General features: G+C 50.0%; 1 protein-coding gene across 39 annotated transcripts in view; it reads left to right on the forward strand.

Annotated features, from left to right (window-relative positions):
* Trak1 (trafficking kinesin protein 1) overlaps nt 1-27,979 on the forward strand; it is a 154,683-nt gene that overhangs the window by 95,236 nt on the left and 31,468 nt on the right. For 28 of the 39 annotated variants that reach the window (XR_015626747.1, XR_015626746.1, XR_015626749.1 and 25 more), the window contains 2 exon segments: nt 20,933-21,009; nt 27,798-27,914. Coding sequence is in view for 22 of the 39 variants with exons in the window: in XM_087562515.1 (XP_087418641.1) it covers nt 20,933-21,009; nt 27,798-27,914 (194 nt within the window). In the remaining 17 variants the exon portion in view is untranslated. 39 annotated transcript variants of the gene reach the window in all.

Raw genomic sequence — 27,979 nt, forward strand, 5'->3', positions numbered from 1 at the left:
AAGAAAAAACACCACAACTTTCTGAAGTGAACCAGGTTTAGGCATAGGAACCAGGCCTTTCACCTGAGAGAGGGGGTGGTGCTTCTAAGCCACGCCCACATCCTTCCTTCTCCCTGCGCGGCAGTGGCACCTCTGCTCCCAGCATCCTTGGAAGACATTTCCTTCATCTCTGTATCATTTTTTTTTAAGAGCTGGTCAGTTTCTATGGCAACAGTTAGATTGAAAGCTGAGCAGCGAGCAGGGGGCGAGGCTTGAGCGAGTCAGCGGGTGGTGGTGTGTGGCTCTGACGTCACCCTCGGGGCGTCTGGATAGGATGATTCCAGCTACTCCCTTTCAGGGCTGCTGTCCAGTGCGCCTCATCAGCCTGGCCTGCGGGGTCTCTCAGTGCTCTGCAAACAGGCTCCCTCTCCTCTGCCTCCACTCCCCCACCCCACCCCCACGCCCCTGTAGAGTCTTCCTTTCCTCTGCCCCCTCGCCCATCCTGGCTCCAGACTATCATTAAGAATGCACAGCCAAATTCTGCAGTGTTTGGGGATGCTCTTCTGCCGGGTGTTCTGGAAGGGCCGGGAGGCATGGCAGCGTTTGACTTGACAATTCATGGCGCCGTGAAGTCCGTTCCTTCCTCTGCAAGAATACTGACTATGCAGAAATTCACTGACACGGATTATTATGAACTGGATTGGTATTATGAAGAATGCTCAGACGGTAATTAAGGCCTCTTTGGGAGAGCGGGATGAACGGCGACATTGTATCTCTGGGGAGGGGGGGGGTACAGTCCTCTCCGGGGAGATTGGGAGCACAGGAACTGGCATCACCAGAAGGCACAGCAAGCATGACAGAGGGAATAGCAGGTGGGCAGGGCTCTTGACAGAGGGTGACTCTTGCAGTGCATAGTCATTTGCTTAGAATGGGGCCATAGATTGCTTTGGGTATACTGGGTTCTGGGCTTGCATGCACGGGACTTCTGTAGGACTGAATCTTTTATCTTTTGTGTGTGTGTGTGTGTGTGTGTGTGTGTGTGTGTGTGTGTGTGTTTCCCATGTGCTCTGCTCAGGGTACTAGAGGCTGGAAGCCTGTGTTCAGGAGGTCAGCAGTGGGAAGGCCTAGAGGAATCTGCCCTTACCTGAGCTCAGACCTCAGGACTGGAGGCTTGGGGAGCCTGGGGAGGCAGACACAACTTCCCCAGCAGTGGGTGATTCAAATGAATTTTGCTAGCTGAGTTCGGCACAGATGGGACCCAGGTGACAATGGAATATACCCTTCTGGGACCGTCAAGGTTTGTAAGGAGGGTGTGGCTCATTTGAGAGGATGCTGCTTGGTGGCTGAGGTGTGTGGCTGGACAGGTGTCAGCAGGTTTCAAGTACGGGAAGGACGGTGTTGAGAGGCATTCTGGGAAGGCTTGCCAAGGAAGGGCTGTGTTTGGAGGTAATGTCGTGGATTTAGTCCTCTGCCGTCCTTAGTTGCTCTTTGCAAATGACCCTTAAAAATCACACACCTTTACCAAAAAAAAAGGGGGCAATTGAATGTGTGCTTTGGAAGTGTGTTCTTCGGTGACAAAGTCCTCTCCGATCCCCTCAAGCTCATTAATGGGTGAGGCGAGTGCTTATTAATTGACTCAGAAGTTTCTGATTGCTCCAGGCGTGACTACGATTGAAGATCTGTGTGATGTAACAGGCCGGAAGCTGGCCTAGTTAGTAGAGAGCCGTGGGACTATCTCCTCGTCTTCAGACATTTGGCTGCAACAGGGAGGAAGCCAAGAGGTTTTCTTGGGACATGCTCTTAAAAGGCGTAGAGAAACTTTACCCTGGCCCCTGGCAGTCCATAGTGTTGGCACGTGGGTCTGTCTGATCTTCAGAGATTCTGGGTGACGAGGAGAGTGGGGAGTGCTCATAGACTTGAGGGAAAGCATGAATGCAATCTTCTTCTGGTGTGTTTTGAATCAAGCTTCCGCCCTGCTACAATGCTGTAAGAGGTTCTGCTTTTCAGAAGCCACCTGGCTTCCTTGGTGATTGGTGGGTTCCCGGATACTCTGTGACTCTTGAGAAAGCCATCCATTTCATCCCCACTGTCCCATCAGTTTAGAGAGCTTGGGTTCCAGTGGGTGGATTGGCCATGTCCCTGAGCCATCCTAGAGGTTGGGGGAGGAGGGTGTGTGGTGTCTGGACCCCGTGAAGCCAGTGGCTCAGTGGCCGCCTGGAGAGGCACAGGAGACTGGTTCTTAACTGGTGTCCAGCAGGGTGCCCTTACTTCACATTCTCAGAGGAGTCACTTGGCTCTAGGCATCCTGATGGATCCTCTCCAAGAGCAAGGGAGATAGGAGAGGGGATGGCTCATTGCCCCGGATTGATTGCCAATTGATATTGACTGCCATTGCCATCTGAGTAAGTGGAGAACAAGATCTCCGACCTTTTTACCTTTGATCCTGGGACAAGCGGCGGGTTCTAAATCCCACTGAAGATATAGCAAAGTAAAATAAAGGGATCTGGGGCCTAGGAATGGTCTGTTTAGCTCCCCTACAGATGCTGGCTTCCAGTCACCGTTTTCCTTCCTTCTTGTGTGTGCACTGGGCACACGTGGGCCACAGTGCCCTTGTGGAAGTCCAAGGGCAGCTTTGGGGAACTGGTTCTCCTTCCACTGTGGTGTAGCTCCTGGGGATTGGATTTGGGTTGCCAACCTTGTGAGTTTTTCTCCTTACTGAGCTTCCCCCTTCTCCTCTGCAGTTTCTAACTAGTTGGGTTCTTCCCGGCTTTAGGCGGGTTGGCCTGGACATAGCATTTTCTTTGGTTATGTGGCTCTCCCAAACAGCAGATCATTAGACACTTGCCTTTTCTGTCCTTATCAGTTGGCCTTTGAATCAATACTGAGGGAAGCTTAATGATAATAGCAAAAGTTGAGTCAAGCGTTTTGACAAAATATGAAATCATCGTTTATGCCAGAGGTCCTGACTCTGCGTGATGGACAGTTGCACTGAAGATGGCGGGGGGAGGGTGTCTGCAACTCAGAGCAATGAGGAATGATCCCGCCCCCTATCCCCATCCTCCACCTCCACCCCCAGCCCTCGCCCCAGACTACAAGTGAAGTTTTGAAGCAGCTGTGTTCCCTCCTGATCTCTGATTGCCAGGAGAGCCTCCCCTGGTGCTGGTTACTGTGCCCATCTCCCACCTCAGTTCCAGATGTTTGGCCTTGATCGATCATACCGAGTAAGACATTAAAGGGTGTGGGGAGGGTCTCAGGGCAGGAGCTAATCACAAGAAGAGCCAGAGGAGGCTCATTGTTCAGGGACTTAGAGTAATTTTCAGCCCCCATCAACACAGTGCACACAGCATTTTTAGCCTCTTCAGGATCCATCCACATGTACCCAGAATTCACAGTCTAAACCCTGAGCCAAACAGCGTTAGTTACTTTCATTGGGTAAAGTGTTGTTAGTAGGTTTTGGGGGATTTTTTTTGGACAGGTTCTCTTGTAGCTCAGGCTGACCTAAACTTGCTTTATAGTCAAGAAAGACCTTGAATTTTTGGTCCTCCTGCCTCCACCTACAGAGGGCTAAGATTACAGTGTAAATGTCATAGGTGAGGTCACCAGGAAACGACCCTTCATAATGGGCCAACAGTGCTCTGTGCAAACAAGTGACTTCTGGACGCCAGAGCATGGCAGTCGGACTGATGAAACAGACCCAGGCAAGAGGAGGATGAGTCCTGTCAGCTCACTCCCAGGAGGGCCAGAGGGCAGCACCTCTGTGGAGAGGGAAGGACAGGTGTGTCAAGTCAGCCTGTGGGGAATCTGGATGAAAACATTCAGGGGATTTTGGTTCCTTTTCTGTAAATACAGCGCGTCCAGAGAAACGCACAGAGCCACTGCTTAGTTCTGGGGAGGCCAGTTGTGCCTTTTAGAGCTTTCATAAGTGACAGTACAGGAGCTTTTATTTTTTGTAGTCTTGTCTGAACCCACTTTAAGTAATCCTCCTGTGTCACCCCGCCGAGTGCTGGGGTTGCTGACGTGAACCACACCTGGCTTTCGGGGAAAGATTTTTAACTGTGATATCCTAAGTTTGTGTGTGTGTGTGTGTGTGTGTGTGTGTGTGTGTGTGTGTAGATGTGTGTGGGTAGATGTGTGACTTAGACAGCATTGTTAAAGACACCCTCAATTTAAACCCAGAGATGACCATGAATAACTCATTGATCAGTGAAATCGTTTGGGATTTTTCTGATGGAGTGAAACGAGCCTTTGTTGTCCTGTATCTTCTGTGTACTGTGTCTTGCACATCCAGCGGTCCAGATACTCGGTGATGAGTCACGCTTTAGGTGGGGAGTTTCCCCCGCCCCGTACGTCCTTCCCACACTTTGGAGTAACCAACCAGTCTTCTCATCTGGAAAAGCCCGGATATCCTGGCTCACTATCTCTTAAAGTTAATCAGTAAGCACGATTCGATAATGTTTGTTAGGATTAAGTATGTTTCTTACTGAGTGTGTGTGTGTTTGAGATACGACCTTGTTGTGTAACCCAGGTTGGCCTTAAACTCCTCGGTGCTGGGAATCTAGGCGTGTGCTACCACGCCCGACTTGTATGCGTAATTTTTCAAAAAAATTTGAAATTCTAATCTCGAAATCTGCCTGTGATTTTTCTGCGACAGCGCCTTTTCCAAACGCAGTCTTAATGTGTTAAAGCAGAGCAATCATTTCGACGTTCTAAAATTTTAACCGAAGTATAATCTGCTCCTAGTTGGAATTTTTTAAGTAAAGTCTTTATCCTTCTGTGGCATCCTAATGGGCACTCATACATGGCTTTATCCTAGCCTTTTTTTTTTTAAAGATTTACTTGTTTATTATATATAAGTACACTGTAGCTGTCTTCAGACACACCAGAAGAGGGCATCAGATCCCATCACAGATGGTTGTGAGCCACCATGTGGTTGCTGGGATTTGAACTCAGGACCTCTGGAAGAGCACTCAGTGCTCTTAACCACTGATCCATCCCTCCAGCCCTATCCTAGTCTTTATGAAGGTAGCAGCTCAGTGTGGCAGACTGTTTCAGGTAACTAAGGAGGATCCCCAGTCCTCGGCCTCCACCTTACACAGAGCTCTTTAGATCTTGCTCTCTCCTCCTGGCTACCCGGCAGAGGCAACAGCCAGAGAAGATAGAAGAGGCCAGCAGGTGTAGATTTGCATGCAGCTGGGAGAAGGCTGGGGCCTGGGGACCACAGAACGGGCTGTGATGCTCCAGCTGTAGTGCTTGGTCAGGGCCACCTCCCAGAGAATCTGGTAGGAGCACAGTGACAGGCGAAAGTCAAGCAAAGCAGGGAATGGTTGTCAAGGTACACCGTAAACTGTGGTTCCTCCTTGGGGTACCATTGTAAGCTATTAGGCATTCAGCTTTCCCCTCGTCTTGTTCTAGCAGTGAGAGAAACCTTTCTGGATTTGTAGACACGGCTCGAAGGGGGAGCGTGGGGTTTCTAAAACTCAGAATAATGAGGAAAATACGTGCCACTTGTTATGCCAAGGAGGTCTGGGTGGTGATATTTAGTCAGGGGATGGTTCCTGAACATCCTTCATTTGCGAGAAGTCAGGATTCCTGCTCCCCAGGTCCCTACAGTCCTTGGCCCCGCACAGTCTCCTCAGATTCCTGCACGCACACCCACAGGAAGTCTCTCAGCTCTGAGGTGTTGAGCAATGCTTTCCTGGGCAACTCCTCCAGCACCAGCCTCAGCTCCTTCCTACAGACAGGTGCACCTGCTTGAGGCGTGGCTGGTGTTTTCCTTTGCAGTTGCTATGAAACTTTCAGGACGCTACCATTCCCGTTCCTCTCAAGGGGGGAGAAAGGCCATGAGCACACCTCCCGGCACCATACTTTCCCGCCTGGCTCCCCTCTGTGTCCAAGGCATTTGGCGGAGTGCTGCCATTCCATCAGGTGCTCTGCCCGCCCGTGCTCCGCCTCCAGGGTCCAGTGAGCCACCCTGTCCTTCCTTCTCTGAGTGGTGCTGGGCGGGTGGCCCTGTGCACACCCGTCCACTCCTGCTGAGCCAGGGCATGTCTGCAACCCTGGCTGGAGCCCAGCATGTGCGCTTTGGGCCCGGATGGCTCCTCTGGGCAGGTGGCCAAAGGCTCTCCCAAGGACAGCCCCTTAGGACAATGTTTCAGATTTGGGGTGACTTCAACAATGTCTCTGAGAGACGTGGGAGGGGAAGAGGAATGTTTTGAATACAACTGCCAGGATGAAGAGACGGCGGCTACCCCTGAGCAGCATGGTACCCTGGACATCTTGGCGGCCACCCAGGAGCAGGGCGATCCGGTGGACATCTTGGAGGATGGTAAATGCTACACTTTACCCCCTACTTGAGCCTTTTCCTGTTAGTGTCTAGCCAGGCAAGATTGGCTACTGATGTTGCCATATTCTTTTACTTTTTAAATAAGTTCTTAAAGGAACTGATGTGCCAAGGGCTTGATGTCCAAGTAAGGCTCCTGCCTAGGTAAAGCAACACCCCAGGGCTCCTAGAGCATCTCAGAATCCCTTTCTAGCTTCCCCAGCCTCCCCAGAATCCATAGCTCTGACTTTTGCCCACTAGGATCTCCTCAGCTCGTTTTGATTGCAAAAGCGTTAAGCAGTGTGTGTGGTTTTGCATCCGTACGCTTTTGTCTTTGAAGTCCCCCCCGCCCCCCCAGCCCAGTTCACAAAATCTGGATCCCCTTTTGCCTTTGTGATATCCCGGCACTGGCTTAAAGAGTTGGAGTTGTCTGGTAACTAAACGGTCTTTAGTAAGTTGATGGCTACACATTTTCTCCCAAGTCGAGTGAATCAGATTTCAACCACTCATTTCAAATGTGGATTTTGTTTTCTTTTTGGGAGACAGAGTCTTGTCTTTGTAGTTCAGGCTATCCTGGGATTGTTCACCATTCTGCTTCAGCCTCCTGAGTCCTGAGATTACAGGCTGTGCTGTCCCACCCAGATGGGATTTTTTTTAAACTTTGAAGTACTTGAGAGATATCTCAGGGTAACATAGTAACCACCTGAGTGTAGGAGGGCTGAGTCTGAGCATTCTGGGATGGGGAAGACAGGTTTCCTGCAGTTTGCTCAAGCACTGATGCGAGTTAACTCTAGCCAGGCAAGCCTGAGAAAGATGGTTTTGGAAGTGAGGCAGGGGCTACAGCAGTTCCCTTGAGCCTGTGAGTGAGAGCTGTCAAATGCCTCGGAAGGCTCTGTTCTCATGGCTCGGGCTAACTTTCCAGAAGTACCAAAACCGCCCCAAGAGCTCAAGGTTTTTTCTTTTGAAGTTAGTGTCCTGAAGGTGCTGTTGCTATGTCCTCCCTGGAGAGCTGCTGCAAGCTTTTGGTCACAGAGAAGGGTAGTGGGGCAGCCAGAGGACTAAGGACTCCAGGGAGTCCTGGAGCTTGTCTACTGTCTCACCAGATGTGGAGACAGTGGGAGGGAAGGCACAGTGGACTGACAGGGGTGGCGTTGGGGGAGGAATGCCAGGCTGACGGGTGGGAGTGTGGGGTTGGGAGGAGGATGACAGTCAGGTGTTTAGATTCTGACGGAGTCAGCAGTTGTCAGGTCCCTGGGTCCCGATCAGGAGAAGGATCAGGAGAAGGCATGGTCTGTGCCATGGAACTAGGTCCAGCCCAGACAGCACTGGCTCTTTTTCCTGTCCTTTAAAACTCCCTGCTCCGGCGTTGCCCAGGAGCTGATTCAGAAACACGGGCACTGCCCAAGAGCCTATGAGCCTGAATCTGCATTTTAGCAAGAGTCGAAATGGTGTGCGTACATCAAAATATCACTTTCAAGAACAAGAAGGTGATTTTTTTTCAAAGCCATGATCCATGTGGTTCTTTTTTTTTTTTTTTTTTTTTTTTTGGTTCTTTTTTTTTTCGGAGCTGGGGACCGAACCCAGGGCCTTGCGCTTCCTAGGTAAGCGCTCTACCACTGAGCTAAATCCCCAGCCCCAATCCATGTGGTTCTAAATTGAAGGTCATGCAGGACTCTGGAGTAGTGCCAGATGCCCTCAAGGTGGAGGACAGGTGCATGGAACACACATGCAATAGACACACATGCACATTCATACACACACACACACACACACACACACACACACAGTTAGTTATGTGTGCACACACCCACCTTCACAAGTGAAGGCACCTACATGGATGTGCACACATACACACAGGCATACATGTATAAATACACATGCCTACACAGATGCTCGCATACATACACGTACACAAGCTATCTCTCTTTCTCTGCCCACATTGATATTTTTCAGTTGACGTTGCTAACTCAGATGATCATGGGACACTTGTTCTGTGCCAGGAACCATTTCAAGTACTTTATGTAGATTTTTTTAATATAAAGATGTATTATTTGTTTCTGTTTTTGAGGCAGCATGTCACTGTGTAGCCCAGCTTGTCCCAGAACTTGCTTTGTAGACCAGGCTGACCTTGAACTCACAGAGATCCGTCTCCCTCTGCCTCTTGAGTAGTGGGATTAAAGGTGTGGGCCACCACATCCAACTTTAAAGATTTATTTTTATTCTGGGGTTCCTTTCTCGTTTTGGGGTGTGTGTGTGTGTGTGTGTGTGTGTGTGTGTGTGTGTCTGTCTGTCTGTCTGTCTATACACATGTGATTACCGTGACCACAGAAGTCAGAAAAGAATATTATATCCCCTGCAGCTGGAGTTAGAGACAACTGTGAGCCACTTATGTGGGTTCTGGGAACTCAGGCCCTCTGCGAGATTGGCAAGCACTCCTAACCACTGAACCATCCTTCCAGCTCTCTGTGGATTCGTATATTAAGCCCTTACAAGAACCCTGTGGGGCTAAGTATGCTGTAGTTTGCATCTGGGGTTTATAGGAGGGATGACACAGAGTGTGTAAGAAGTCCCACCGAGCAGAACAGCTCTCTGCACCCACCTGTGCAGCTGGCTAGCTGCCTCTCCATTCCAAGCATCTTCCAGGCCTGTCTAAGGCATGAACATCCTTGGCCCTACCCCAGACCTCATACTCCTCTCCTGCTCAGAACATAGAGGCTTAGTGTGCAGGAGGGTGTTGCAGTGCAGTGTTTCAGTGCATCTGATACGTTCATGGCAAAGAAAAAAAATCCAAGGTTGAGATAGACATCCCCATTTTACAGTCAAAACACTAGATGCTCAAACCAGGTTGGCCCCATCCTAGGGGTTCCCCAACTATTAACCTGGGGTGAAGGATCCTGCCTGTGTTTACAGCTGAGAGACCCTGAGGGGGATGATACAAGGTTTTCTCCTTCTTTCTAAGTCCCAGTGACAAACCAAAGTTCCATTGCCCCAGAGTTCACCCTGGGACACCAGTTAGTGTTCTGTGAGCACAGATGAGGGTCATTGACTACAAGCATGAATGACCCCAGAGCTGCCACACTGGAAGTTCTGTACCCAGTATGGATAGTAGCTGTGCCATGGCCGCACAGGAGGAGCCGCATTCTCATGTCCTCCCCAGCCAGTTTACTCTAGCCCCTCCCTGAGACCACAAGGCTACATGCCATTAGGACAGAATGGCATACAGCTGATAGAACAGGGGCTTGCCAGTCATGTGAGGGTCCCGGGCCCCGCTCCACCTCCTTCTGTGAGGGAGCGTTAGCAGTCAGCTCCTATGTGGCGATGTCTTGTAAACAGGCTCAGCTGAGCTCCTGAAGATGGAGTCTGTCTGTCTGGGAGGATAGTGCTGTACCACAGACCCCAATGAGGCCAATCTCGCAGGGCCTCGTGAGTCCTTTGGCTGCACACCCTAACCCTTCCCCAGACCATTCCAGGCCCTTGTAGATCCTATGCTCATTCTACCTCCGTGACTCGGGCCGCTAGGAAGCTGCAGCAGGCGCAGGCGAATAGCCAGTGCTGTGTGGTCTGCTCAGATGATCTCTGCTGTACCAAAGCCCCCGCCCCACACTCCTATCCTCTCCCAGGATGACATCAAGCAGAGCTGAACAGTGTGAAGGAGGTGTTAGCCTCTCCACGCCTGGGAATCACACTGGTATGAGGAAGGACGAGTGGGAGGAACAGAGGCTGTCGTGTGTTGCTTGGGAGGCCTCACGCTTTCTCAAGGAAATACCTGCGCCTTCACCTCTTCAAGCCTGGCCTCCTCTCCAGGCCTGTCCCCGGTTGCAGAATGCGTTGTGAAAGTTTAGGCAGGTGCCTACCAGGATTGCTCAGAAACCAGGATTTGCAAAGAGTATACAGCATGGGCCAGAGTGAACGTAACCACCCCAATATCGAGATATTCCAAAGAGACACTGGGGCCCTTCTTACGGGTCTAGACTATAGGCCCCGAGAAGTGGGGGTTTCCTCAGAGTCTCATGGGGAGAAGGAAAGGGTAGACGCCTCGTGCCGGTCAGACGAAGGAGGTTGATAGTGCGTCAGACCACCAGGGAGACTGGCTTTGGGACGGCGATGGTAGTAAACCGAGGTACCTTGACCTTGGGCGCTGAGCTAAGGCATGCCTCTTGCTCCCTGTTTAAGTCTCAACCTCATGTCAGAACTCTGAAGGTGGATTCAGAGGTCACTGGACCCCTTTAGTTTTCTCCCCAGTGTGGCCCTTTGATTATGGCCTTTTTCTCTGCTGTTTGCTGTTTCTTGTTTGTCTAACAGACCTACTGAGGACATGTAGCTTGGAGGACCTTGGTGTAAGAGTGTGTTGAGGTCCAGGCTCTGACACTAACAGCTCTGGTTCTGACAGGTTCAGGGTCCCCGAGGCAACAGCATATGCATCCTGCTATCCCCGTAGGGGCCCCCTGCATCAGAGAACGGGCAGTACCAACTGCTTGTGGGAAGTTAAGGTGGGAAGACACGGCAGCTACTCCCGAAACCCAGAGCCCAGTGGAGAACCTTGAGCTAGCTCCCATGTCAGTGTCCAGGACGGTGTCTGCTGGCTAGCCACAGTCTCCAGCCGAGCCCCTAGAGGAGCCTGGGAGGTGGTATAAAGTGATCATTTTCTTCCAGTTCAAAGGGACTCTTCGGCTCCAAAGTGGGATGGCTTGCCCCCACAGAGAATGGGTGGGTCTGTGCGCAGAGCTGAGAAGCCTTGGGTCCCACTGGCTGTGGAATATAACACTGTGTGGACAGCAGGATGCACGAGTGCTGCTTGGACTTCACTGTACAGTCACAGACGAGAAACAAACTAACCCTGGTTTATCAGAACCATTGTGGGGCAGCGGTCACCCCCAAGGCTGGCCCTGTGTGTGCAGAGGTCATCCATGGTCTCTGTATTCAGGTCCTTGGGCAGATCCATCCACCTCTGGATTCTGGGTCCCACCTCACTCCCCAGTAGAATCTTTGTCTGGCACTGCCTGCCTGCCAGCCGCTCCGTGCCCTGCTAATGTACGTGTGTCTTAACTTTTCAACTAGGTCAGGAATTCCTTGAGGGGTCCATCTATTTGTTCAAAAGAAGTTCGTGGGGAAAACAGGTCAGCTCCCACCACCCCATAATAGCTCTAAAGACATTGGGATGGGCTCCTCTCCTAGGCTGGGTATCAGCTATGAAGGAGAGGGTATATACACTTGGCCAAGTGCCAGGACCATGGTGCAGTCCCAGGAGTGAGCAATTCGATTACCTCCTCAGTAAAAGTCTTGGGAATAAGTGGCCACCATAGGTCAACACCTAGAGTTCCAGTCTGGGGTGAGGTCTGTGATTACTGCGTTAAGTCCACAGTTACACCTCACCTGTCCTTGAGCTAGAAACTTGGCCTCGATCTCTTGTTTGATTTGTTATATGGAACTCCTGTTTGCCTTGCAGGCTTGATCTGGCTGTAAGTGGAAGACTGTTTTATAGAGTGCCCAGGTAGCATGTTGTTAATCTTAGCAATGGTCAGCTTCTATTTTTCTCTGCCGTGTGTGTGTGTGTGTGTGTGTGTGTGTGTGTGTGTAGAGGCCAGAAATCAACATCAAGTATCTTTATCGATCAGTTTTCATGTATTTTTTGGGACAGGGTCTCTCCATGATCCTGGAGCTCACTGATTTGCCAGGACCGTCCATCCATCGACACTCATACCTCCCCCCATCTCTATCCCCATCCAGCACGAGGACTACCCAGCTTTTCACCTGGTTTCTGGGGGACCAGACTCACGTCCTCATGCTTGCCTGGCAAGCTTTGCTCATTAAGTCATGTGCCCAGCCCCCTCCTGTGACTTTAGTGACTTGCCTGGTACCCTCAGCCTCTTGGCCTACCAGGATGAGGGAGGCGAGTCGTTAGTCACATGCTTCAGAACTGACGGTGCTTGTGAGCTGCTCTTGCCATCTTCTCTCCACTTGGTCACCACCCAGATATGGTCAGGGCTGCTGATGTGGTGAACCTGGCTCTAGGCTAGCCTCCGCCACTGTGCTGCTATTTTAGGGACATAGCGTGCCTTTGTCTGGAAGCCAGCAGACCAGAAGCTCCTATGGTGTGGAAGGAGTGTCCACTGCGTCCTGCTTGCTAAGGTCCCAGGTCTCTGTTTTGACACTATACCTTCCCAGCCACCTCCCCCTCTCCATTTCTTGTCAGCTTGTTTGCAGGAAGCTTCAGGGCCAGGTGAGGGGACCCAGTTGCCTTTTAGGGTGGTGACATGTTCACCCGTCTCTGGAGCACTGGGTAGTGATGGACTGTTCTTTGCAAGCAGAAAGATCTCTCCAGTTTTCTTCTGGGTATCACTGTGTCTGGCACAGGGTGAAACTGCCTGCTGGTTCCTTTGCTGTTGCTCCCTGCCTGGCAACACCATTGTAGCCGGGACAAGGCTTAGTCAGGGCTGAGGGAACCAAAAAATGTCATTGCTACATTGCTATAAGGAAGTGGTAGGGATATGGTGTGGTTTGGTGGCCCTCATTTGCATGTATTTGGTTACCGAAAATACCGGGATGTCATTTACATTCTATAAAATTCGTCCATTGTTCCCGGGGCGTTTCACGATTTGTATGAAGGCTCTGAATTGTGCAACCCTTCCTGTAATTCACACTAAGAATCTCATGAATGTTTACACTGAGCCTCAGTCCTAAGCAAATGTTAATTCACTTTGTATATGAGTAGAATCCTAGAACAAAGCAACATTTTGTGTCTTTTTTCCCCCCAAGGATAAGGATTTTGCGGTTTGTTTATGTTGTGGTATGTATTCGCTCCACATTCCTTTTTATGTCTAAGCAGTATTCCACCGTATGGATACACTGCGCTTTGTTCCTTCAACAGTTAATGTAAATTGTTTCTACCCTTTGCCTGTAAAGATTGCTGTGAACATTCACGCTCAAGTTTAGGCAGAGCAGGTCTTCATTTCCCACCAGTTGATACTTAGGATGCTCAAAAGGCTCTGTGACCTTAGGTACTCTATCTACCCTTCTTAGAGCCTCGGTTTCCCTGGCAACCCGTTCAGCTTACTCAGCCCTGCCTCTCTGTGGGGTTGTTCCTGTTCAGCATTCACAATGTAACGATATGTTGCCTGTTGCTGGATATGTTGCCTTTGGTTCTTTGCCAAATCTTCTTGGTCCATTTTACAGACGTGGGCAGGAGAAGAGAGACTAGGGTGTCGGGTGCCCAGAGGGACTTCCTTCTTGCTGGGCTGTGGAAAGAGCAGGGAATTCCCAGATGGAGGTGTGAGAGAAAGACACTCTTCCCAGAGGAAGTAGCAGGTGCAGAGGCCAGGCAGACACGGGGAAAGCGAACAGCACCAGGCATGTCTGACCCTGGTGGGGAGTGGGCATGATCACCTGGCAAGGAGGCGGACAGCTGCCTTCTCAGAGGAGGATGGACCTGGGTGTTCTATTTCTGGAGGCTGCCTGTTGCAGGAAGTGGCAGAGTTGGGTCCATTTTAAAGCAGGACACGAACATGTTAAATCAAAGGTATGCAGACAAGCTTTACGAGATGTTTGTTCTGTGAGTCCTGGAAACCAAGTCTGTGCAGTGAGTGACTCAACCAGGATTTGATAGGGAACCTTTAGGCTGTGGCTCACAGGTTCTGGGCCTCCACCCACCGCTCTTGTGAACAGGGCAGACTGTAGGATTTATTACCCTTGCTTCCTGTAGATCAAAGGCCAGACTGTAGTGATGCTTCACATCCTGACACCTGCTGTTGCCTCCACAGTTCACGTCCAGGGTACGTGTCCGCTTATTCAGCATACTTACAAATATTTTCTTACGTGGATACATTTGTGTGTGCGCGTGCACACTCCTTGGCATGGGTGTGCAGGTCAGGGACAACATCCTGGAATTGGTTCTCTCCTTCCACCGACGTGTGTCATGGGGATTGAGCTCAAGTCATCGGGTTTGGCATCCAGTGTCTACCCACTGAGCCATCTTTGCTGGCTGGCCTGAACTTTTTATAATGCAAGTTATAAAAGATTAAACTCATGTTTGTAAGAAGTGGATAATGAGGTACAGGTGACGAGAGAAAAAACTCCTGGGGGTGGGGGGCAGTTAGAACCTTTTATTTCTTTCTTGGTTTTTCAAGACAGGGTTTCTCTGTGTAGCCCTGGTTGTCTGGAACGCCCTCCTTAGACCAGGCTAGCCTCAAACTCAGAGATCTGCCAGCTTCTGCCTCGTGAGTGTTTGGGATTAAAGGCGTGTGCCGCCGCCGCCGCCGCCACCACCACCACCACCACCACCACCACCACCACCACCACCACCACCACCACCACCACCACCTGACTTCAGAGCCTGGCTTTTAAAGCACACTTTGTTGAAAGCCTGCTTTAAGTGGCCTGAGCATAAGGCAGTGTCCAGGCAGCCATTCCTGCAGACCCTGGATGGCCTTGTCCCTGGAAGTTGGCTGCATGGCCTTTGAGTTATGAGGAAGTGTTGTTTTCTTGAGGGCAAGGAACATCTTTGTATACACACACCCACAAGTGCACACATACATATGTACGTGCACATGTGTGCAGGTCTGTAAGATAACTGATTCGTGTATTCATGCCCAAAACCCATGAAGACACAGGATGCTGACGCTGACCGGGAAGGGTGTTTTCAGAGCCCGACTAAGAAGTGACAGTAGGTATGTATTTATTCCACCAAAATGGATGAAGGGTATGGTCTCCCGACCCTAAGACAGCTGAGCAGGCCACAGTGTCAAGGAACTTACAAGCCTGATAATGTTGGGTATGGTGACATGGGGTCACTCAGGAAGAGCAGGTGGCAGCCATGGAGCTGCGGCATTCCTCACTGCCTGCCCCACCCTCAGTGTACCTCCTCTCTGCTCTCTCGGCCCAGCACCCTGACTTTCTACTGTCTGCTCTAGCCTTTGCCAGTCGAATCTAGTTTATATCCCTCCTCATTCCTCCCACTCCTGCCAGTCTGACCCAATGACCCAAGCACCATTGCTTCCTTCCCTAGTAGGGTTTGTTTGGGCCCTCAGCCAAGGTCACTCCTGATTGGCTTCGAGTCCCATGCACACAGGTGCTTGGGAAGTTTGGTGGGGAGCTGGGGTCTGCCAGTATATATTAACAAAATTATCTGGGGTGTGGTTTAATTTGCATAAATATTGCACCTTGATTTTGGATCCGTGCACCACTCAGAACCTCAGCTTAGTGCCCAGGTATCCCTCTCTCTGGTCAGGCAGCCCGGGGTTATTCCCCAAGAAGAAAGTCTTGGTCCCTTCCAGCCTCTCAGAGTGGAATCTCCCAAACTGCAGTGCAGCCCAGCCAGCTCCAGGAGGGTGTCTCTGTCACCAGGCCTCCTGTGACTCTGGCAGTGGTGTTCAGAGCTCACTCTACAGTGCTGTGACTGTCCCAAAGCCATGGTTTCACTGGCAGCTTATCTTGCTACTGATCTGGCCGGGGATTGGGGGGTGGGGCGGGGTGATTGTTTTTGTTGTCTGTATCCCAGGCAGAAGGAAGAGCCTACGTTCTATACTCTGTCCTATCTCACAGTGTCCCCATTGGAGGACTTCGTTTACTGTCACCCAGGAAGGAGTCCTCTGGGAGACTCTAGCAGGTTTAACATACACCACCAGGCTTGCTGTGTGCATCATAGCCAGTCGTCACACACTGGGCCAGAATTCGAGATACAAACCACACTCGGATACTATCCTGTGAAAACCCTCTAGTGGTTTTCTATAGGCCCACCATACAAGTCAGGATCCTTAGCTTTTGGGAACAGGTCTCACTACGTAGGTCTGGCTAACCTGCTCACTGGCTTCTCTGGTGCGTGCTTCTAGGCCTAACTAAAATTCCCAGCTCTTTGAAGGGCTTTGATCCCTTAGACCCTTCAAGTTGCTCCTCTCTGAAGTGTCTCCTGCATTGACCTATTTCCCATGAACCCCAAGCCGTGTGTGAGGCTGGTGCGGGATGACCACATCTCTTAGAGTCAGGGGTGGTGCGGAAGGTTGAGGGTGTGCCCTGTGGACCTGCTCTCTGAGGCAGGATGCATTTAATGTCTTTGTTAGCATATGAGCCATCGTTTTTCTTGTATTAATGAATACAGAGATTTGTAGCTGCCCCTTTACTTTCTCTCTGGACACATTTTTGGGGTGTGTTTGATAGCGTGGCGCATAGCCGAGCTCTGTGGTAGAAAGCTAAACATGAAAAGGCGGAATCTTGTTTACTTACCTTATAGTTTCAAGGCAAGTTTGTTCCTTTCTCACTCTCCTAACCCCTCACCTTTTGGAGGCGGGAACTAAGACCCAGCAGTTAAGAAGCTCACCAGTGGCCTGGGTTCCCACCCCCACCTTCTGTGAAAACCTCTCCAAGGTCAAGGAGCTCTCTTCTCTGTTGTGTCCACCTGGCCTTGCTCTGCCCTTTATGGTGCCCTGCCCTGTTTGAGTTCAGGAGCCAGACTGGCGAGGTTCAGGTCCTACAGTGCAGTGTCAATCTCTTTGATCTGCGACATGCGTTATGTGGGAAAATTATCCTGTGCTGTTGAGGCTCACATGAAGCAGGCTGCCCAGCCCACTCCAGACCTAAGAGTGTTTGTGCCAAGCATCCTCCAAGGCCCCTCGTCTGGGGATGAGTTGAGCCTCAGCTCTGTGACAGGGAGAGAAGAGGAAAACTAAATAGCCCAAGAGCTATCGCTTTGTGTCCTTGCAGACAGCTAGAAGGTGAGCCATTCCTAACCGATGCTGCTGTCATTAGGCCCGTGATATGAATATATGCCTGTAAGTGGGAATAGAGAGGCCACAGTTCAGCCACGGGAAGATCATCCGTGGAGAGAAGCTGGGTCAGGAACTCCAGCTGTACCTCAGCTTCCCCAGGTGTTTTCTGTGGGCGTCGTAAGCGCCCGGTTCGATGCGGGCTTGTGCACTTCAGCTGGGTGCATACTCCCTAAACTCAGCCCTGCAGAACCAAATCATGACTCTTGCGGATCTTCTCCAAGCTACGCATCAGGCCCCCGAGGTGCCCTGTGCATCGGGTCCCGTTCTCTGTGTAGAAGTGCCACCCTGCAGGTTTGCTGGGAAAGAGACTCTCCAGGTTAGCTGCTGCCTTGCGGAGTCTGTCAGACCTTGAGGGTTGCAGCTCCCCAGCTGGGCCTGATTTTCTGATTTGTGAAAAGGTGTGAGTAGCCACCACTCTGAAGTGCTCTGAGGATCCCGTGAGCTGCGTGTGGTTGGTGACTGACCTCAGTGAGCATGCTCGACGGAGGGCTTCAGAGCAGCCTGGATCAACCGCTGCGTGATGTTCAGATGAGGTCAGCATCTTCCTGTGCCCCATAAGATGCATCTATGTCATCTGTTAACTAAGAGACGGCTGCTGCTGCTGCTGCTGCTAATTCACCTTAGAGGTCAGCTCAGAGAGATCTCGTTGACTTATATTAGTCAACCGAATATCCTGAAAAATATTCTAAATAGTTTCCCTCGCTAGTGTAGTGTCGTGATAGGTATTTTTAGAATCATTTTTAAAGCACAAACAAAATTAAAGTCTGTGATGCTATCCAAATGTTTATATTTTTGTGGTTGCTTTAGTCTTTTTTTCTTTCTGTTTACTATTAGTGTATACGGGTGTGTATGTGTGTGTGTATATATATATATATGTATATACATATCCCCTTAAATTATGATGGTATATATATTTAAAGCATACATACTGAAATACTTCTTCACGTAATCCTTGCTTAGAGCAAGCAGTTTTTTGGTTTTTTTTTTTTTTTTAACCTGGATAGTTGGACTCAGGCAATAGTCCTGTGTCTTGCGGAATGTCCTTACACCCTGGAGCCCCTAGTGCAGTTTTCCATCTTGAGAACATGAAGGGTGCTTGCCAGTGCCTGGTGACAGTGTGGGCTTGAGAAAATACTGGAAGGACTGCTGACTCTACCATCAGTATTCTAAAGCTTACTGCAATGACTTCTTAGGGACCCCTTGTAGGGACCCTGTATGTGGATGCATTAGCCTGCAGAGGGGACAGTCAGTAGGCACACAGAGGAGAGGAGTACACACAGAGGAGTATAAATGAAACCAGAGAGAAGCTGAGCCAGCATTCAGTTTTGACACATGACATTTCTATAGAATAAAGCCATTTCCGGGTTCGAGTCAGGGACACAGAGGGATCCATGTTATTTGTTAAGACCGCACGTCACCATCTGTCTGTGGTTTCAGGAGCACTGCAGAGATCTGGGCTTGGTTTTTTCTTGCCTCTGCCTCCCTCCTGCTGGGATTGCACCATACATGGTTCATACGATACTGGGGAAGGAACCAGTGCATCGTGCATTCCGGGCAAGCTCTGTTAGCTGATGTGTCCTATCCCAGAATTTCTAAATCGTGTTACCTCTGATGAGCGCAGGGCTGGAGTAAGAGCCCGGAGCCTTTCATCTGTGTGGAACCTCACAGTTGCTCAGGAGAAACACAAATGCTGGGAGAAGCACAGCAGTCTTCACAGAGACACTTGACCTTGAGCTACTGAACTGTGCAGAGCATTCAAGCTGGATTCCAGGGACAGCAAATTAGACTACCCCTTCCTTATACATCTCCCTGCTATTCCCTTGCCGGCCGACATAAAGGCAAGGAGGAAGGTTAGAGAGCCAGGTGGTGTCAGCTGCCAGAAGGCAGAGGTCCCCTGTGGGGGAAACGGTGGCCATGGAAGGGGAGGAGGCGGAGGACAAGCTCTTGCTTCCAGGTTTCTGGTGCTTCAGATTGAAAACCAGATTTCAGGCTCTGCCTGAGCTAGGAAATCATTCCAGGAGATCAGGTTTCCCTGAGCTCATCGGTAGGATCAGCTCTGCTTTCGAACTGAAATATTTATAGACTGCCAAATTCCAGTGACCGCTCTGTAGCAAGGCTCCGGGTGTGACTTGGTGAGAGCCTTTGAGCCCCAGGTGCCTCTCATCGCCTGTTTGCGGTCATGGGTCATTATGGCAGCTCTCACTGTCAATAGAATTATTCTCCAGCGTTGTGTTACATAGCATCGCTGTGAAGTTGTGTGTGTGAGCGCAGGTATGCGTGCATGTAGGGGATGCTTATGGAGGTCAGGGGTCAGCTTCCAGTGCCATTCCTCAGGCACCGGTTTCCATCCCTTCAGTGTGGGGTTTACAAACTCACCCCACCATGCCTGCATGCTTTTTCATGTGGGTTTTGGGGTAGAACTTGGGTCCTTCCCTTTGCTGCTTTACTAACTGGAAAGTGTCCACTCTTACAATACTTTATTTAACCCAAAGTGACAGGTTTCAAAAAATAATTTCTCATCGGCTCTAAAACCACAGGAAGTAAAACAAAACAAAACAAAACAAAATGAAACCTCTAGAGCAATGGTTCTCACCAGTGGGTTGTGACCCCCTTGGTCTTGACCGACAGTTTCATAAAGGTCACCTAAGACAATCAGAAAGCACAGCTATTTCCATTACAATTCATAACAGTAGCAGCATCACAGTTACGAAGTGGCAGATAATTTTATGGTGGGGGGGGGTCCAACACAGCACGAAAAGTGTATCAGAGGGTTGCATGCACCATTAGGAAGGTTGGGAACCACTGTCCTGAAGGCAGTAACAGACTAAAGCCTTCCTCTGTCAGTAGTAGGGAATGAGAAGGTGCAGACCTAACGTGGTTGATAAACAGCCTCTCATAATGCAATGAACTGTATATGTAAGGGTATTGTGTTCAGTGTACATGTGAGGGTGCGTGTGTATGTGTGTATGTGTGTGTGCATGTTTATGCAAGTATGCATGTGTGTGCAGATGTATACATGTGTGCATATGTGTGCATTTGTGGGAGCACATGTATGTGTGTGAGTGCATTTGTGCATACGTGTGCATGTGTGTGCATGTCTATACATCTGTGTGTGTGTGTGTGTGTGTGTGTGTGTGTGCGCGCAGCAGCCATGGTGGTAATGATTGTGGGGTGGATTTTTTCCTTTTTTTTCTTGGATTTTTTTAATTTACATTTCAAATGTTATTCCCTTCCCCGTTTCCTGTCCATAAGCCCCCTATCCCATCTCCCCTCCCCCTTCTTTTATGAGGGTGTTCTTCCTCCCAACCATCACCCCTTCCTGCCCTGACATTCCCCTACACTGGGGAGTCCAGCCTTGACAGGACCAAGGGCTTCTTCTTCCATTGATGCCAAGCAAGGCCATCCTCTGCTACATATGCAGCTGGAGCCATGGGTCTGTCCATGTGTACTCTTCGGGTAGTGGTTTAGTCCCTGGGAGGTCTGGTTGGTTGGTTGTTGTTCTTATGGGGTTGCAAGCTCTGTGGAGTGGATTTTCAAAGGATAGCTCCCTAATGCTGCTGAAACAAAAACTGTGCATCTTTAGAATCTAGGCCAGTCGGGAAGAAGGGCTGTGTGTCCCTGTGAACTTGTGGGTTTTAGACGATTGTTTAATAATTATACAGTCAGCTGCTTTCTGAAAGCTCCTACTGTGCCCATGTCTCTTGTGGTCAATGGGTAACTCACAGTTCAACATCACTGGAGGCAGAGCCTGGTGACGGTGAGGACAGTGCAGGTCCAATCCCTGATGTCACGGTCTGAGGAGTCAGCTGAGTTAGACGCTCGCCCACATCCCGCTCTCTGCAGTTAGCGATCTCACTGCCTTTTCCATCTCTTACAGTTCTATGTGCCGAAAGAGTTGGCCAGATGACTAAGACATACAATGACATTGATGCTGTCACAAGGCTTCTTGAGGAGGTGAGTGTCTGGGGGAGGTGAGGGCCGATTACAGCGGGGGGGGGGGGTATTGGTGGGCACCCAGTCTGTTTCAGGAAGGAACCTCACATTGGGCCCTTGTAGTATACAATTTAACGGTTTCATTTTGCTACTTACTTATTTTGAGACAGAGTTACAATTTGATGGTTTCGTTTTTTGCTACTTAGTGATTTAGAGACAGGATCTCACTCTATAGCTCTTGCCTGGCCTGGAACTTGCTGTGTAGGCCAGGCTGACCAGAATTCATAGAGGTCTGCCAGCCTCAACCTCCCAAGGGCTGGGATTAAAGATATTCACCACCACCCCTGGTAGCTCTATCCCTAGGCCTTTGCTGCTGTTGACTTTGTGCACATTTGTTAGATTCGTTGTTACTGTTCGAAAACAACAGTCTTGTGAAGACTGCCCTCAGATTTGCTGTGGAGCTGACATCGGCCTCATATTCCCCGTGCTATGACCTCTGCCGCCTCATATTCCCCGTGCTATGACCTCTGCCTCCCAAGTGTAGGGATTACAGAAACATACCGTCATGCTCAGCTGATATTTGAGATTGGGGTTGTCCAACTTGTGACATTGCAGTATGACATTGCCGTTTACAGGTTGGCCCACGTTCATATCTATCCTGGGATGTATACAGTTGGCAGGCTGCAGGATAGATACACCTATGTGTGTATACAGTTGGCAGGATGTATATAGTGGGCAGGTTGCAGGCTTAGATGACCTGTAGGATGTATACAGACGGCAGGATGTATAGGATGTATACAGTCGGCAGGCTGCAGGCCAGATACACCTCTTTGTTTTTGATATTCTGAATTGATGGCACCACACAGGGCCCCATAAGTACTTGTCAGGACAGCCAGTCTGCTTGAAAAGAATATGTTCTTGCTTGTGAAACTTTGTTGCATCCAGCTGATGGAGCCGAGGCAGCCTCAACATAGAAATAAATACAGAGCAGCAAGAGTGCCTTGGCTGATGTGGGGAGGAAAGTCAGTCAGATCGCGCCCTCGAGAGACTGGCGTTCTCAGCTGGCCTCCGTGTTCTGGTTTCATTTGGGAGTAAGGGACTATGATGTCCCCCGAGGACACATGGGGGTGCCTGGTGTACCTTCAGGTCAGGATGATCAGGCCCTGGAAGAAGTATTGGTAACTTTTAATTTTTTATCCCTGTAAGCACACCTGACAGAAGTAGCTTGTGGGGTTGGGGAGAGGGTACTGTGTTGGGCTGACTGGAGATTTCCGCACATTATATTAGGGAAGGAGTGGCAGGGAGGCTTCCCCTGTGGAAGGGAGAGCATGAGTTGGTGGTCGTTCATGGGGTTGCAGGGAAAATAGAAGGTGACTGGAACCCAGTGCCAGATTATAACCTTCAAAAGCAGCCCCTGGTGATCTACTGCCTGCTTTAAAAGCTTTAAAGGAGGAACATCATGTCTCCTTAGAGCAGTTTCTCCCCTCGCCCCTTTGTAGTTAGTGCTTTCCTGTTTTATTTTTGATAGGCAATCATGCCTGCACCTCCGTGTTTTATAAATAGTAGCTGTCCCCTTTGTCCTTGGCCCTGATAAGATATCACAGGGAAGTCCCTGCCTTTCTCTGGAACCACAGGGCTCATACTCTGACTGCTACAGCCAGTCGTGTGACAGTCACTTCATACTGTTCCTGCTTGGTCTCTGTGTCTCTGTTTAGGAATGCTGGCTTACATACCAGCTGCATACTGAGTGCTGCAGAACTTTCCCAGAACAGCATGTGTGTGTGTGTGTGTGTGTGAGGGGGGTATATGTGTGGTGTGTGTGTTTGTGTGTGTGTGTGTGTGTGTGTGTGTGTGTGTGTGTGATGTGTGGTATATGTGGTGTGTGTGTGGTGTGTGTGTGGTATATGTGGTATATGTGGTGTGTGTGGTATGTGTGGTGTGTGGTGTGTGGCATATGTGGGGGGTGTGTGTGTGTGTGTGGTGTGGTATGTATGCTGTGTGGTGTGTGGCATATGTGGTGTGTGTGTGGTGTGTGGTGTGTGGCATATGTGGGGGGTGTGTGTGTGTGTGGTGTGGTATATGTGGTGTGTGTGGGGGTATGGTGTGTGGGTATGTGGTGTGTGTGCTGTGTGTGTGCTGTGTGTATGGGGGGTGTGTGTGTGGTGTGTGGGGTATATGTGGTATGTGGTGTGTGTACTGTGTGTGTGCTGTGTGTGTGTGTGTGGTGTGTGGGGTATATGTGGTATGTGTGCGTGTGCGTGTGTGTGTGTGTGTGTGTGTGTGTGTATGTGTGTGGTGTGGGGTGTGTGTGTGTGTGTGTGTTGCGTCTTTCCTGGGAAGGAGATCCTCAGGCTTGTCCTGACAGACTGCATAGGGAATGCACCTAGAGTTCGCTGCTCTGCCCCAGTTACGGCGTGCTTTCTGCTGGCCCATAGTTACACATTTTATCCGAAAATTGGTGAATGGGATGAGTCATTGCTGAGTGTGGGAGGTAGGCTCATGGAGAGTGCCAGCCAGCCCAGTGTGTGTTGGTGACAAGGGCCAACATCAGGTTGTAGGCTTTCAAGCCACCTTGATTCATTCCTCAGAGAATAAAGAACTAGACTTTGACTGGCTTGTTCCAGGGCCCGAGTTAGTTATTTATAGTCTGTGGTTGCCACTAAGGTTAAAGCCAAACTCATTTCCTGGCTGGGTTTTCTTGATTTAGAACTAAATGTTTGATTTATGTTGACTGGCAACAAGAAATGGGAGGTGACTCCTCACTCACCCCCTACACACACACACACACACACACACACACACACACACACACACACACCTCACCTCATATCTGTGATTCACAAAAGAAACATAAGGATCTTGTTGCCTTGATAAACCTGGACAGAACCAGGTGTGGCAGTACAGGAGACTGAGACAGGAGGACCAGGAATTCAAAGTGAGCTTTGGCTGAATACCTAGGCCCTCTCTCAAAACAACAACATCAGACACCTAAAAGCCAAAACCAAGTTTGACAGGAGACTGGACGCAGTACAAGAGCTTCAGGTTTTCTGTTACCCAGAAATAGTTCTCCCTCCCTTCCTCCCTCCCTGCTTTTCATCCTGCAGTCGTGCCCTGGGTAATTACTATAAAGATTAGATTTCCAGAGTAGGCTTGTGATAGCTGCTCCCAGCTGGGAGAGCAAGAGGCCAGAGGCCCTGCAGCAGTGAGGTGTGGTCAGCGGGGTGAAGGGTTTCCTGTCCTTCTGTGTTTGTTCCTGTCCTGTTCTCTGTCTTCTTGTTCCTCCTGGGTGCCAGCTCTCCTGCCCTTTGGGAAGCCTCATGCTTTATGCCCTCCAGCTGGATCTTGCTTCATAGTGCTCCTTGCCTCACTGACTGTAGTCCTCCTTTCCTCACTGACTGCAGTGCTCCTAGCCTCACTGCCTGAGGGGCTCCTTGCCATATTGACTGCAGTGTTCCTTGCCTTTCTGACTGTAGTGCTCCTTGCCTCATTGCCTACAGTGCTCCCGGGCTCACTGACTGAGGGGCTCCTTGTCTTGAGGATTCACATCTGTGCTCGTTGGAAATCAGCAGCTTTGGTGGGGTGAAATCAACAGGGAACGTGGTCAGGAAGTGAGTGATGAATGATAGGCACCTGCTGACCATTCCGTCTAGGCTGGTGTTTGTCCTAGCAGGGAATTTAAAAAGCGTGAGTTAGACGGAGGGAGGTCACACTTGTGCAGAGAAGTGGACACCGCTTGCTAGTACAGTTTTAGCCGCAGGTGAAAGGACTGAAACCATTTTGACTTACGCTAATCTTGAGTTTGCCTCTGAGTACTCACATCCTGGGCAGCCCCAGCCACACCATTCCTCCTGTCCCTCCCCTCAGGCAAGGCACTGAGGATGACAAAGGGCCAAGGTGAGGAACCGCCTTGTCTCCCTGTGGCCTTTGAGGATCAATTCAGGGCTGAGCATCTCTGAATGCCGGGACTGTCAGTGTGTCCCTTGGTCACGTGAAGTGCCCTTTCCGCTTGTGCTGCTGATCCTTTGTGTGATTAGGGCTGATGGGAAAGCATGTAAGGTAGGGGTATGTAGGGGTATTTATAACTCATGTCTATAAACATACAGCCAAAGCTTGAACACAAAAGAACTCTCGTGCTCTATGGGGGGCATCGTGATATTTTCATTTTTTAAAGGATGTATTTATTTATTATATATGAGTACACTGTTGCGGTCTTCAGACACACCAGAAGAGGGTGTCAGATCCCCATTACAGATGGTTGTGAGCCACCATATGGTTGCTGGGAATTGAACTCAGGACGTCTGGAAGAGCAGTCAGTGCTCTAACCTCTGAGCCATCTCTCCAGCCCCGATATTTTCATTTTTTGAGCTGTTGTTTTTTTTTCACCTAAAACAGAGTAAGGAATGGGTTCCAGGGGTCTGTTCTTGGTGTGAGGTGTACTCAGGTTGCATCAGAGTCACCAACAAGCAGGTGCACTAAGTCCCTCTCCTCTAGCTGGTAGCTGGCGTGTGATGGTCTCCAAACCCAGAGTTAAAAGTTACAAATAAACCAGCCAGTGTGTGAGGAGCAGTTTTGATTTTTTTCTCTTATTTTTTTTAAAAGGCTTATTTTTATGTGTATGAGTGTTTTGCCTGTGTACATCTGTGTACTGTGTGCCTGGTGCCCACTGAGGCCAGGAGAGGGCATCAGATCCTCTGGGAAATTGCAGAAGGTCGTGAGCAGCCTTGTGGGTGTGGGACCAGAACCTGCGTCCTCTGGAAGAGCAGTCTGTGCTCTTACATAGCAGTCTGCTACGTGACCGAGCCCATGGTCAGAAAAGGCGGCCATCTGAAGCCCCAAACTGTTCATTACAAGGCTGAGTGTCCCAGACCAGTGAGATGGGGTGTTTGCGAAGGGGGCAAGTCCCAGGCTGTGTGAGGAGAGGTTGGGGATTTTTAAGCGACTCTTTTGCACTGAGCAGCATGCTGTCCACACTTCCCTCCTCTCCATGCTGGCTCCCCTTTCTGCGGAGGGGAAGGGAATGCTGCGTGAAAACTCACCTGCTTTCCCGTGTCTCCTGAGCTTTTTTTTTTTTTGGGGGGGGGGTTCTTTTTTTCGGAGCTGGGGACTGAACCCAGGGCCTTGCGCTTCCTAGGTAAGCGCTCTACCACTGAGCTAAATCCCCAGCCCCGTCTCCTGAGCTTTTTATGACCTCATTTCTACCATGCAGGCTACCAACTGCGCTTACTTTAGTGGTTTCTCAGCCCTGTGGCTTGCACCAAACTATAGTGCTCCTGATTCCGGGGAGAATGAACACTTAGGCCATAAGACTAGTTAGTACCTAGTATGGAATCAGAGCCTCCAACTCTCTCTGCTCCACCAGGTCCCTGCTTTTCCTTCTTAGACAAGAGATAGGACAGCTGGTGTACACTCTGAAGGGGTGTGGTCTCCTGGAATGCCCTCCACTTTACTAGCCTCCCATCTAATGCAAGCAGGTGGATCTTGTGGGGCTGGATTTGGAGTCGGAACCTGACCCCTACCTGGGACATCTTTCTCCCCACAGAGGCAGCCGTCTTTGTGTGGCCCGCTCTGTCTGCCTGTAGTCATGACTGAACTGTCATAACACCCTGTCCCTATGTGTACCAAGCCTCTAAAGTAGGAGTAGCCGATATGGGTTCTCTGCCCTTAAAAAGTTCTTTCTTTTAAATAAATAAAATTGGGGTTGGGGATTTAGCTCAGTGGTAGAGCACTTGCCTAGCAAACGCAAGGCCCTGGGTTCGGTCCCCAGCTCCAAAAAAATAGAAAAAAGAAGAAAAAAAATAAATAAAATTAAATAAAATCTGAAAGGAGCAAAACATATACAGTCCTACCTGAGTCATTTTAAACACTGTTGCTTCCTTGGTTACAATGAGGAACTCAACATACTCTAGTTCATTCCAGCCTGATGTGAGCCCAAGATGCCCACCTTCCTATGCCAGCTCTCTGCTTTATTCAGGAGCATATTCACCCACGCACCCATGCACCCATGTATTGATTCATCTATCATCTACCTATTCACCTACATATTCATCTGTCTATCCATCCTCCCATCATCTGCCCATCCATCCATCCATCCACCTATCCACCCATCCATCTACCCATCTATCCATCCATCCATCCATCCACCCACCCATCCACCTGTTCGCCTGTCCATTCATCCATCCATCCATCCACTCACCCACCCACCCATCCATCCATTCACCCACCCATCCACTCATCCATCCATCCATCCATCCATCCATCCATCTATCCATCCATCTATCCACCCACCCACCCATTCATTCACCTACCCATCCATTCATCCATCCACCTATCTATCCGCCCACCTACCTACCTATTCATTCATTCATTAACTCATCTATTGTCTACCCATCCACCTACCTATTCATCCATCCATCCATTCATCCATCAGTCCATCCATCCATCCACCCATCCATCAGTCCATCCATCCACCCATCCGTCAGTCCATCCATCCACCCATCTGTCAGTCCATCCATCCATCCATCCATCCGTCCATCCGCTTATCCATCTGAGTCCCATGCTGGCTCTTAAGGAGGGAGAAGTGTTACCAATGACTTAAATAACTGAAGCTTCCCCCTCCATGTACCTGGCTCTCATCAACTTCACCTGCGTGGCTCCTGCACATGTGTTGCTCTCTATCAGACGGCTAGTACCTGGATGGTGAACTGTTAATTCTCCTACCTTTTCTGGGAATGCCCATCTGACACTGAGCCCTGTTGGCTCCTCCAGGACGCACAGGGTTAAGTCTGAATTCCCCTTCTTGCCTTTCATAGAAAGAGCGGGATTTGGAGCTGGCTGCGAGGATCGGCCAGTCATTGTTGAAGAAGAACAAGACCCTAACTGAGAGGAACGAACTGCTGGAAGAGCAGGTGGAGCACATCCGGGAAGAGGTGAGGACCACTGGCCTGGGAGCGGTGGGGGGTGTGGGTAGGAACCACGTGTGCAGGTGTGGCAA

This window comes from Rattus norvegicus, chromosome 8 (genome assembly GCF_021556685.1).
Source record: "Rattus norvegicus strain SHRSP/BbbUtx chromosome 8, alternate assembly SHRSP_T2T, whole genome shotgun sequence".
Lineage (NCBI taxonomy): Eukaryota > Metazoa > Chordata > Mammalia > Rodentia > Muridae > Rattus > Rattus norvegicus.